This window comes from Pongo pygmaeus, chromosome 20, assembly GCF_028885625.2.
Source record: "Pongo pygmaeus isolate AG05252 chromosome 20, NHGRI_mPonPyg2-v2.0_pri, whole genome shotgun sequence".
NCBI classification, from domain to species: Eukaryota; Metazoa; Chordata; class Mammalia; order Primates; family Hominidae; genus Pongo; species Pongo pygmaeus.
The window spans coordinates 18,368,519-18,381,323 of record NC_072393.2 but is presented as its reverse complement, the minus strand read 5'-3'; the positions used below and the strand labels follow the sequence as shown (position 1 = coordinate 18,381,323).

The following is a 12,805-nucleotide window of genomic DNA, read 5'->3' as shown; positions in this document are numbered from 1 at the left end:
GCCAGCGCCTCCACCTCCACCTCTCTGAGCGTGTGCAGGGGACAGTGGAGCAGGTCCCTCACTGGACAAGTGGCACAGCCAAGGAGGGGTACTGGCAGGAGCCGATGAGGCACAGCTGGCAGCAGGAAGGAGCGCGCTGTTGGGGGCTCTTGTCTTTTCTAGCTATGATCCCAGTGCGGTTCACAGCAGGTCCCCAAAGCTGTTCCTTCTCCCCGCTCTCCGCCCGCCTCTCCCCACCCACTCACTTAGGCTTCAAGTGCCTCACCGCAGCCTTGCCGCCACCTTTATTGGGCACTCAGCCTTGAGGCTCTACACACACGCGCTGGGGGATGGGAGGGGATGGGGTGTCACTCGGGGCAGGGACCCTCTGGCGGGAGGACGGGTGGCTGGTGATAAGAGCATGGCCCCGGGGCCCGGCGCCTTGGCCCCCAGAACGCTCTGTGACCCTCGCAGCTGACCTGGCCTAAAGGCGTGCAGAGTCGTAACCTGGACCACCCGTGGGTGAACTGGCTCCCCAAGTTCTGGGCTCACTTGGGGGCATTGAAGGGCACGGCCCGCTGGTTCATGGGGTTGTCAGGAGAGCGGAGCCACTCCTTCTTGAGCAGCTGTTTCAGCTGCGACAGCCGCATGTTGGGGTTCTCTTGTTTGAGCCGCGGCAGCTGGGCTTCCTCAAAGGCTGTGAAGGCTGCCCGCATGCGTCTTTCTGGGTGCCGGTCGGCCGCCTCCTCCGCCACGCTGGAGGTGGACATGAGCGTCAGGGGACCTTGGGCGCAGCCTCGCCCCGAAAAGCCCGGCCCCGCCCCCCGGTAGCCCCGCCCCCGAGGACCAGCTCCACCCCTGGGAAGCCCCAGGCCCCGCCCCGTTACCTGAGCACCGCAATGGCGTCCTCGATGGTGCGCGCCTCCACGCTGCCCTCCTCCAGCACGCGGCGGTTCACGTTCTCCTCCAGCGGCACCTCCAGATGGCTCTTGGCTTTCTCGGCTGGGCGGGTGGGTGGGTGACAGAGACAGAGAGAGATAAGCAAAGATGCACAGTTCCAAGGAGATGAGACAGAGACTGGCAAGAGAAGCTAGGGGCGGGAGGAAGGCGGGAGAGATGAGGGGGGATGGACTCGCGACTTGAGCTGATAAGCCCTCTTGGGACAGGTCCTACCCTCCCGGCGCCCAGTTCTCTGCCTTACTTTCCGGCAGCCCTGCAAACAAGAGGACCCCGGGGGGCACAAGCCCTGAGGTTGTCTGCTCACGGCCGGGCCTACCAGGAGGCGGCCTACCCACCCACCCTGCACCACGTGGAGCCCCAGCAGCTTCTCTAGGGGCCAGGAGGGAGCTAATGGACTCAAGGTCCACTGCCTCTGCAGTGGGCAAAAGTGCAGCTCCAGAGCGGGATGCCGCCCGACCTGTGTCCGGGGCCTCCCTGAGCTGATGGTCTCGGCGCAGCGTGTCTTCGATCTGGGCCCGGGTGACCTTGCTGGACGTGGCCACCCGCGGCGCCTTGCCGCCCTTGAGCTTGGAGTCTTCCTCCTCCAGCAGGCGCTGCGTCTCCTTCTTACGTTCCAGCTGGTCGAGGCGCCGCTTCTCCTTCTCCTCCTGCGGGGGCCGCGTGCACGGTCAGGCAGAGGACCCCACACCCCTGCGCCACCCACTAGCCTGGGGTTCGAGTTTTCATCTCAGCCAACGAGGATTTAGGCTCTGTGCTGGGTGCAGGGGACATGCCAGGAACAAGATAGGTCCCGGTGCTGCCCTGGGTGGGGGATGTGAGGCCAACAGGGGAAGCTTGGACAGGGCAGGTGGGTGGCTCTTGAAGGAGAAGTGACGCTCCTAGGTCCGAAGAGGGCCGCCCAATGGGGAGAGCTGGGGAACAGGAGCGTCCTTAGCGGCAGGGGTACCAGTGCAAAGGTGCCGAGGCAGGAGCCATTTGTTATAACAGGAACAGCTTGGAGGCTGGAGTGGGAGTGAAGCGGGAGGGGGAAGAGGTCGGGAGGGAGACGGCTGGGCCATGCGGAGCCTCTGGGGGCCAGGGAGGGGTTCGTGTTGGATTCTAAGAGCCGTGGGAGGCCTGGACCGGTTTCAGGCTAGGGCAGGGGCTCTGCCCTTATGAGTCGGGCAGCACTGTCCAGGTTTCCCTGCGGTGGGTCACTGAGGCTGAAACTGATTCCACATCGGCCGCCCAGGGAAGCCCTGATGCTGGCTGGATGAAGGACATCTGGGCTACGGGACTTGCCCTTGCCTTGGCCTGCACGGACCCCAGGGGGCCGAGCGAGCCCATGGTTTATATACAGTGCTGCTGGAGGCGCATGGCAGTACTCTGCCCGCTGCCTGGCACTCCCGCAGGGCCCTGGTCTCGGACACTCCTGCCTGCCCCCTCACTGCCTGAGACTCCACCATCTGACTCTCACACCTTCAGCCTTCCCAAGGACGATCCCCACACCTGCAGTGTCCCCCTGGGACACTACCACTGCATCTCCAGATAGATTTGACAGAAGGGAATGTCGCAGAATACGGGTGGACGCACCTAAGGACACTGCCAGGGCCTGACCCCCACCCCCACCTGCACAGCAGGAAAGTGGAGGGAGTGGTTAAAGTCAAGGCTGTTGGAGCACACAAACTGGGCTCCCATTGCTGTGCTGAGGAGCCTCAGTTTCCCCCTCAGTCAGAGGCAACGTCCCGAGGCTCCCCGACCAATGCATGTCACACACACATTCTGCCTCGGACAGGGTCCTTTTTTTTTTTTTTCTGAGACAAAGTCTCTCTCAGTCGCCCAGGCTGGAGTGCAGTGGTGCGATCTCGGCTCACTGCAACCTCTGCCTCCCGAGTTCAAGCAATTCTCCTGCCTCAGCCTCCCAAATAGATGGGATTGCAGGTGCCCACCACCATGCCTGGCTAATCTTTTGTAATTTTAGTAGAGATGGGGTTTCACCATGTTGCCCAGGCTGGTCTCGAACTCCTGACCTCAAGTGATCTGCCTGCCTTGGCCTCCCAAAGTGCTGGGATTACAGGTGTGAGCCACTGTGCCTGGCCAATGCATGATGTTTGAAGTGAGGAGAGGTATCACTGGTGGGGGACTGACCAGGAGGGGTATGAGGGAAACTCACGGGGGCTGAGAATGTTCTAGAGAGCAGGGGTTGACAAACTATAGCCAACTAGCCAACTGCCTGCTTTGGTAAAGGTTTTTTGTGTTTTTTTCGTTCGTTTGTTTTTTTGAGACGGAGTCTTGCTCTGTTGCCCAGGCTGGAGTGCAGTGGTGCCATCTCGGCTCACTACAAGCTCCTCCTCCCGGGTTCAAGCCATTCTCCTGCCTCAGCCTCCTGAGTAGCTGGGACTACAGGTGCCTGCCACCATGCCCGGCTAATTTTTTGTATTTTTAGTAGAGATGGGGTTTCACCGTGTTAGCCAGGATGGTCTCGATCTCCTGACCTTGTGACCCGCCCGCCTCGGCCTCCCAAAGTGCTGGGATTACAGGAATGAGCCACCGTGCCCGGCCCTTTTTTTTTTTTTTTTTTCGGCGGAATCTTGCACTGTCGCCCAGGCTGGACTGCAGTGGTGCAACCTCCGCCTCCCAGGTTCAATCGATTCTCCTGCCTCAGCCTCCGGAGTAGCTGGGATTACACACGCCTGCCACCACGCCAGGCTAATTTTTTGTATTTTTAGTAGAAATGGGGTTTCACTATGTTGGCCAGGCTGGTCTCGAACGCCTGACCTCGTAATCCACCTGCCTTGGCCTCCCAAAGTGTTGGGATTACAGGTGTGAGCCACCATGCCCGGCCCCTGTGGTAAAGTTTAATGGGCATGCAGCCACACCTATTTGCTAACCTACTGTCAGTGGTAGCCTTCGTGCTCAATGATAGGGTCTAGTGGCTTCCTGTCTGGCCCCTAAGTGAAGTCTAAGCTATTCACCACCTGGCCCCAATTGCCTGTCCAACCTGCTCCATACCTTGTCCTGGATGCATGCAATACAGGTGTGCTCAGAGGTACATGCTTTCTGACCCACACTCCTAGGACAGGCACGCTTCGCTGTCCCTTAATCAAACCTCTTAACAGGCCAGAGGCGGTGGCTCACGCATGTAATTCCAGCACTTTGGGAGGCCGAGGTGGGCGGATCACTTGAGGTAAGGAGTTGGAGACCAGCCTGGCCAACATGGTGAAACCCCATCTCTACTAAAAATACAAAAATTATCCAGGCGTGGTGCCATGCCTGTAATCCCAGCTACTTGGGAGGCTGAAGCAAAAGAATCGCTTGGACCTAGGAGGCGGAGGTTGCAGTGAACTGAGATCACGCCACTGTACTCCAGCCTGGGCGACAGAGAGAGACTCTCTTAAAAAAAAAAACAAGGCCAGGTACAGTGGCTCACACCTGTAATCCCAGCACTTTGGGAGGCCGAGGTGGACAGATCACTTGGAGCCAGGGGTTTTAGACCAGCCTGACCAACATGGTGAAACCCCATCTCTACTAAAAATGCAAAAATTAGCCTGGCATGGTGGCGCACACCTGTAATCCCAGCTACTTGGGAGGCTGAGGCAGGAGAGTTGTTTGAACCTGGGAGGCAGAGGTTGCAGTGAGCCAAGGTCGCGCCACTGCACTCCAGCCTCTGTGACAGAGTGAAACTCTGCCTCAAAAAAAAAAAAAAAAAAAGCCTCTTAACAAACGAGAAGGTGCCAGTCTGGCTCCAGCTCTTCCTCATAGCCACATGATCTGGGCTTTCTGCCTTCTCTGCCTCAATTTCCTCATCCAGAGGATGGGGCCAACCCCAGTGGCCAAGATGCACGCCACAGGGAGGACTAGTCCAATGATCCTGACACTATGGGCGGAAAGGTCTCTGAATTCTGTCTGGATACTGGATCTTTTTGTTTTTTATTTTATTTTATTTTTTTGAGACTGACTCTTGCTTTGTCGCCCAGACTGGAGTACGGTGGCGCAATCCCGGCTCACTGCAACCTCCACCTCCCAGGTAAAAGTGATTCTTGTGCTTCAGCCTCCCGAGTTGCTAGGACTACAGGTGCGCGCCACCACGCCCAGCTAATTTTTTTATTTTTAGTAGAGATGGGGTTTCACCATGTTGGCCAGGATGGTCTCGAACTCCTGACCTCAGGTGATCCGCCTGCCTCGGCCTCCCAAAGTCCTGGGATGACAGGCGTGAGCCACCGCACCCGGATGGATACTGGATCTTTGACAAACATTGTTTTTCCTTTTGAGTTTTCAACTTTCCTATAGTGTCAAAATTTTGATGACCCCCCAACCCCCAAACTATAAATATCTCCATGGACCCAGTGCAGCAGGGTGGGTAGGGGTGCGGCTGGAAGAAAGCTAGGGACATTGAATGTGTGCTAAAAACAAGGCAGGATCTACCCCTTCACAGAAAGACAATGGGAGGCCAGGCGCAGTGGCTCATGCCTGTAATCCCAGCACTTTGGGAGGCTGAGGGGGGAGGATTGCTTGAGCCCAGGAGTTTGAGACCAACTTGGGCAACACAGTGAGATGACCCCCACCCCCTACACAAAATACAAACAATAGCTGGCCGTGGTGGTGCACGCCTATAGTCCCAGCTACTTGGGAGGCTGAGGCAGGAGACTTGCTTGAGTTCAGGAGGTCAAGACTGCACTGAGCTGTGATCATGCCACTGCACTCCAGTCTGGGCGACAGAGCAAGACCGTCTTTAAAAAAAAAAAAAAAAAAGATGATGGGTAAAACAGGTGGAAATGTCCAGATTCCTCCCAAGAACTGGGCATGTTGTCAGGATAGCAGCCCCTAAGCTGGGGGGTTGCCTAGAGGGCGGGTGTCTCAGCTAACCAGGGTGTGGAAACTAGGAGCTGTGGCTAGCATGGGTCACTGGCGCCACCTAGTGGGCCAAGCAGGTCAGCATCAGCCCTAAACCACAACCCAGACACCAATGAAGCACGGGGCTTGGCCCTGGGCTTTTTGATCCATCTTGAGTCACAATCTCATTCTGTTACGCAGGCTGGAGTACAGTAGCACGATCATAGTTTACTGCAGCCCTGAACTCCCAGGCTCAAGTGATCCTCTCACCTCAGCCTCCAAAGTAGCTGGGACCACAGGCACACACTACCATGCATGGCTAATTTTTACATGTTTTGTGGAGATGGGGTCTTGCTATGTTGCCCAGTCTGACCTCGAGCTCCTGGCCTCAAGCAATCCTCTCACCTCAGCCTCCCAAAGTACTGAGATTACAGGCATGAGCTACCACACCAAACCACGGCTTTTAAAAAATAAACACCTGGGCCAGGCACATTGGCTCATGACTGTGATCTCAGCACTTTGGGAGGCCAAGGCAGGCGGATCACCTGAGGTTGGGAGATCGAGACCAGCCTGACCAACCTGGAGAAACCCCATCTCTACTAAAAATGCAAAATTAGCTGGGCATGGTGGCACATGCCCGTAATTCCAGCTACTCAGGAGGCTGAGGCAGGATAATCACTTGAACCCGGGAGGCAAAGGTTGCGGTGAGCTGAGATCGCGCCATTGCACTCCAGCCTGGGCAACAGAGGGAGACTCCGTCTCAACAACAACAAAAATAAAATAAACACCTAGAAGAACCTGTGGACCTGGGTCAACAGGTTGGAAATGGGGGCCTGATCACAGCGTTTCTCAGCCTCAGCACGGCTGACATCTGGGGCTGGCTCATTCTTTGCTGTGGGGGCGTCCTGTGCATTCTAGGGTGTCAGCATCTCTGGTCTCCACCTTCTAGATGCCAGCAACACCCCCTCTCCCCGAGTTATGACAACCAAACACATCTCCAGGTGTTGCCAAGCGTCCTCAGGGGCAGAGTAGCTCCACGGTGAGAATGACCATCTAGCCTAATCCTGACATTACTCAAAGGAGAGAAACGTCCACAGAGAGCAATGACAGCCTCACTGTCCACAAACAAGCAAGACCGTGCCACCCCAGGGCCTTTCCACACACCATTTCCTCTGCCTCCCTCCCCTCTGCCATCTCCAGTGCCTCCTGGCATTTTGCTTTTTGTTTTCTGAGATAGTGTCTCACTCTGTTGCCCAGGCTGGAGTGCAACAGCACGATCTCAGCTCATTGCAACCTCCGCCTCCCGGGTTCAAGAAATTCTCCTGCCTCAGCCTCCCGAGTAGCTGGGATTACAGGAGCCTGCCACCACGCCTGGCTAATTTTTGTATTTTGAGTAGAGTCAGGGTTTCACCATTTTGGCCAGGCTGGTCTTGAACTCCTGACCTCAGGTGATACGCCCACCTTAGCCTCCCAAAGTGCTGGGATTACAGGTATAAGGCACTGCGCCCGGCCTCTTTTTTTTTTGAGATGGAATCTCACTCTGTTGACCATGCTGGAGTGCAGCGGGGAGACCTCGGCTCACTGCAACCTGCACCTCCCAGTTCAAGCAATTCTCCTGCTTCAGCCTCCAGAGTAGCTGGGACTATAAGTGTGCACCACCACGCAGTTAATTTTTGTATCTTTAGTAGAGACGGGGTTTCACCATGTTGGCCAGGCTGGTCTTGAACTCCTGACCTCAGGTGATCTGCCTGCCTCGGCCTCCCAAAGTACTGGGATGACAGGCGTGAGCCACAGCGCCTGGTCTCTCCTGGCCTTTCAGACCAAAGCTTAGAGGGGCCTCTTGCTATTCACCCACATTGACATAAGGACCACTGGCCTTGGCCACAGGGCACGTGGGCCGTGGGGACTCGGAGTGCACGCACCTTGCGCTGCTCCTTCCTCATGACGTGTTTGTCGTCGTCCTTCCAGTAGGCATCCTCCAGCTCCTTCTGCTTCTTGGCATCAGCGGCCGCCTTGGCCTCTGCCCTCCGTGCCCGGGCCGCTGCCGACTTGGTGTTCTCACCCTGGAACTTCTTGGGCATCCCTCAGCAGGCTGCGGGAAGAGGATGGGGACAGGGGAGCAGGGGCCGGTGGGGACATCGGCACTCAGCACCCCCAGACTCACACCTGGGCAGCCAGGACCCTCTTGGGGCCTCCGTGGCCTTCTCTGTATAAAACAAGGGCTTTGGAGTTAGCGCTCTCCTTGTAAAAGTTTATTAAGGCAAAATTCACATCATGACACCAAATGAGCTCATTTAGGCCAGGTCTGGTGGCTCACACCCGTAATCCCAGCACTTTGGGAGGCCGAGGCGGGCGGATCACTTACGGTCAGGAGTTCGAGACTAGCCTGGCCAACACGGCAAAACCCCATCTCCACTAAAAACGCAAAAACTAGCTGGGCATGGTGGTGTGCACCTGTATTCCCAGCCAGTCAGGAGGCTGAGGCAGGAGAATCGCTTGAACCCGGGAGGTGGAGGTTGAAGTGAGCCAAGATCGTGCCACTGCACTCCAGCCTGGGCGACAGAGTGACTCTGACTCTGTCTCAATGAAAGGAAAAAGAATCAATTTAAAGGTGTACAATTCCGGCCAGGCATGGTAGCTCACGCCTGTAATCCTAGCACTTTGGGAGGCCAAGGTGGGCAGATCACCTGAGGTCAGGAGTTCAAAACCAGCCTGGTCAACATGGTGAAACCCTGTGTCAACTAAAAATAAATAAAAATTGCTGGGTGTGTTGGCGGACGCCTTTAATCCCAGCTACTCGGGAGGCTGAGGCAGGAAAGCCACTGGAACCTGGGAGGCAGAGGTTGCAGTGAGCCGAGATTGTGCAACTGCACTCCAGCCTGGGCGGCAGAGTGAGACTCCCTCTCAAAAAAAAAAAAAAAAACTGGGTGTCGTGGCGCATGCCTATAATCCCAGCTACTCAGGAGGCTGAGGCAGGAGAATCACTTGGACCCGGGAAGCGGAGGTTGCAATGAGCTGAGATCACACCACTGCACACCAGCCTAGGTGACAGAGCGAGACTCCATCTCAAAAGAAAAAAAGGTGTACAATTCAGTGTTTAAGTATATTCACAGTGTTGTGCAAATACCACCTCTGTCTAGTTCTAGAACACTTGCACCCCGCCAAAAGCGGCCACATCACCATCAGCAGTCTCTCCCTATTCCTCTTCCCCTAGCCCCTGGTAACCACCAATCTGCTTTGTGCCTCTATGGCTTTCCCTGTTCTGGATATTTCAGTCCATATCAATGGAATCATAGGCCAGGTGCGATCGCTCACGTTTGTAATCCCCGTGCTTTGGGAGGCTGAGGCAGGAGGACTGCTTGAGGCCAGAAGTTCAAGACCAGCCTGGGCAACATAGCAAGAGTCCATCTCTACAAAATAAAAAATAATTAGGCACAGTGGCTTGTGCCTGTAGTTCCAGCTACTTAGGAGGCTGAGGTGGAAGGATCGCCTGAGCGTAGGAGGTTGAGGCCACAGTGAGCTATGATTGTGCCACTGCACTCCAGCCTGGGCAACAGAACAAGACCCTGTCTCTTAAAAGAAAAAAGAAAACAACAAGGAAACGAGGCACCAATACATACATGATACAATGTGGTTGAACCTCAACAACACAATACTGAGTGAAAGAAGCCAGACACAAAAGGCCACACAGTGTGAGAGTACATTTATTTATTTATTTTGGAGACAGGGTCTCACTCTGTCGCCCAGGCTGGAGTGCAGTGGCGAAATCTCGGCTTTACTGCAGCCTTGACCTCCTGGGCTCAAGCGATCCTCCCACCTGAGCCTCCTAAGTAGCTGGGACTATAGGTGCAGGCCACCATGCCTAGCTTTTTTTTTTTTTTTAAGGCAGGGTCTGACTATGTTGCCCAGGCTGGCCTTGAACTCCTGGGCTCAAGTGATCCTCCCGCCTCAGCCTTCCAAAGTGCTGGGATTACAGGCCTGAGCCACTGCCCCTGGCCCTTCTTTCCTTTTTATGGCTGAATATTCCTCCACTGCATGGATACGCCACATTTTGTTTATCCATTTGTCCACAGCTAGACATTTGGGCTGTTTCCACATTGGGGCTTTGTTTTGAGACGGAGTTTCGCTCTTTCACCCAGTCTGGAATGCAGTGGCACAATCTCCGCTCACTGCAACCTCCACCCACCCGGTTCAAGCAATTCTCCTGCTTCAGCCTCCCAAGCAGCTGGGATTACAGGCACCCGCCACCACGCCCGGCTAATTTTTGTATTTTTATAGAGATGGGGTTTCACCATGTTGGACAGGCTGGTCTCGAACTCCTGATCTCAGGTGATCCACCCACCTTGGCCTCCCAAAGTGCTGGGATTACAGTCGTGAGCCACCACACCTGGCCCCATTAGGTCTCTTACAAGTCATGCTTCTGTGACCATGTGGCGGTCTGTGTGGGGCCCCTCCCCTGTCTACCACCTGGGAGGCTTCAGTCCCTAAATTTCCTAGAGCTCGGTGAACAATAAAGCCACTATAAATTGCTCCTGATGGCTTGGGGCCTGCATCGCTGGGAGATGTTATAATAATCCTAAAGCTGCGGGCCCCTGGGCACCTGGTCCCTACCTGGTGTGAGGCCCACGTGGGAAGCCAGGAAATGACAAGGCACACACAAATGGTAGGCGCCACCATTTACCAAATGTCTAGCCCTTGGCGAAGTGCTTTACAAGGACCAAATCAATGAAATGTCCCCAAAACAAATGTGCAGACTGTCATTTATCCCCATTCTAAGGAGGGGAAGCCGAGGTCTCTGGCCAGGTCACACAGGGCTGAGCCTGGAGCCTTATCTCAAAAGCCTGTTTTCAGGTGAAGTGGGGGAAGGCTACCATCTGAGAAATTAACAGCACTCCACCAGGGTGCTAACTGAGGATGCCAGCGCTGTGCCATCTAGGGCATGAGACTTCAGCACTCTTCTTATTTTATTTTCAGATGGAGTCTTGCTCTTTCACTCAGGCTGAAGTGCAGTGGCATGATCTCAGCTCACTGCAACCTCCGCCTCCCGGGTTCAAGTGATTCTCCCACCTCAGCCTCCCCTGTAGCAGGGACTACAGGCATGTGCCACCATACCTATCTGATTTTTGTATTTTTAGTAGAGACGGGGTTTCACTATGTTGGCCAGGCTGGTCTCAAACTCTTGACCTCAAGTGATCCGCTTGCCTCGGCCTCTCAAAGTGCCTGGATTACAGGCGTGAGCCACAGTGCCTGGCAATTTCTGCTGTTTAAGCCACCCAGTCTGTGGCATTAGTTATGACAGCCCAAGGTGGAAATACAGACACTTTTCTCTGTGTGGTAAACACTCACTCACTTGCACACACGTCATTCAACAAATATGTACTGGGCACCTAATACATGTGCGATGCTGGGGAAAGAGGTGGCACAAATGAGCTTCCTGCCTGCATGGGACTCCCAGAGAAGAGCCAATACATGCAATCAGAGTCCTAATAAGGACACGCAGGGCGCTGGGGAAGCCCGGAGAGGGCTTCTGACCCAGCCTGGGTCAAAGGGCTTCCTAAAGGAGACATCTAAGGAAAAGTCTGAATGAGTGGGGGAGAGCGCAGCCTGCACGCGGGATGCAGGAGGTAGGCTGGAAAAGGGGACGATTTGTATTCCAGGGAGATGGGAAGGTGTGGAGGGCGTTAGAGCCGGGAGGCCCAATCTATGGGTCACACAAGCCCTCTAGGGTTAGTAAGGAGGTGGACTCCCCAGATGGCAGGAACTGGGAGCCCAGGCGGGACCCAGGGAGTGGCTCAGGCTGGGCGAGGGGCACACTTAGAAGCGAATCAAGACCCACGGGGATTAAGACCCCACGGATGTGAAGGTAAAATAACAGAATACAAAATTCAACAATGCCTCCTCCAAGCAGCCCTCCCGGCTATCCCTTTTGAGGTCCCCCACCACTAATCCCCCTACAAGAGGCCGGGGGCGTCCGCACCCAACTCTGTCCCTCTCGAGACCAGAAGCTGCCCTGGGGCAGTCCGGGGCCAGGTGGCCTCGAACACTATGCTGTTGCGTCGGGCTTCAATCGTCTAGTCTGGAAATGGGCATCACCCCCAACTAGGTGCGGTTCAGACTGGACGCCGGAAGTGCTCCCGCCTCCCAGCACCCCTCCTCCAGCCTTCCCAGGGGATGGTCCCAGGCCAAGCAGCCCCCGCCCCGCGCCTCTGCTCCCCGAACCCGGGTTCCGCCCGCGCCGCAGACGCTCCTACCTTCTTACCCCAGCGCCGGCCCGGTCGCGCCTCCGTGACGTCATCACGGGGCCTGCGCGCTGAGCTCCTGGCGGCGCGCACTCATTGCGCCTCGGTACCGCCGCCATTTTGGTAAAGAAAAAGATGGCTGGGCCTCGGACCCAAGCCAGGGTAGTCGGCCACTTCTTTGTCTCTTCAAGAAGAGGACACTTAATACGCCCTCATTCCCTACGCTCATTTAATATATTGATGAACCAAGAGGGGCGGGCAGAGGCGAAAATCTAGAACATTGCCTTTACCAAGATGGCCGATGCCCGGATGAAAGATGGCAGCTGCGACTACACACGTGGTCGGGCGGCTTCAGCCTGGAGCGGCCCGGCCGCTAGAGCGCGCCCGCGGTCCATGAGGGGAGGTGGACCCAGCAGAGCCCTGAGGAAGCCTCTCTGTAGCTCTTCGCAATCCCTTAGCGCTTTAAAAGTGCCTTCCTAGTCCTGAGTCTCTGCGTCCCACTGGTGACGCTGGGGCGGGGCTAGGAGAGGGGAGATAAATGGGGCAGAGAAATTAACACACACCGCGCAGTCCAGGTAGGGAAACCAAGGCTCAGAGAGACCAGGAATTGAGTTTGGCCAAAATGTAACCGCGAGTAGGCTCATAACCGCGAGTAGGCTCAAATTCCGTCTCTTGCTCCTGCCAGTGCCTCTTCCTGGATTGCTGACCTGCTCCCCACTTCTGCAGTATTATTTATCAATTTTATTTAGAAATTAGGTTCGAGGCGCCAATTTGTCTTAGGCACTATACTTTAGATTTTCTGCATTTACTACTTC

General features: G+C 55.7%; 1 protein-coding gene across 1 annotated transcript; it reads right to left on the bottom strand.

Annotated features, from left to right (window-relative positions):
- Nucleotides 1-257: 257 nt before the first annotated feature.
- Nucleotides 258-12,454, bottom strand: CCDC124 (coiled-coil domain containing 124). The gene is made up of 5 exons (XM_054465543.2): nucleotides 12,003-12,454; nucleotides 7,674-7,843; nucleotides 1,397-1,586; nucleotides 867-981; nucleotides 258-735 (listed from the first exon to the last, which is right to left on the bottom strand). Exons 2-5 carry the CDS (start codon nucleotides 7,830-7,832, stop codon nucleotides 528-530), a joined length of 672 nt encoding a protein of 223 aa, XP_054321518.1. The 5' UTR covers nucleotides 7,833-7,843; nucleotides 12,003-12,454; the 3' UTR covers nucleotides 258-527.
- Nucleotides 12,455-12,805: the final 351 nt, after the last annotated feature.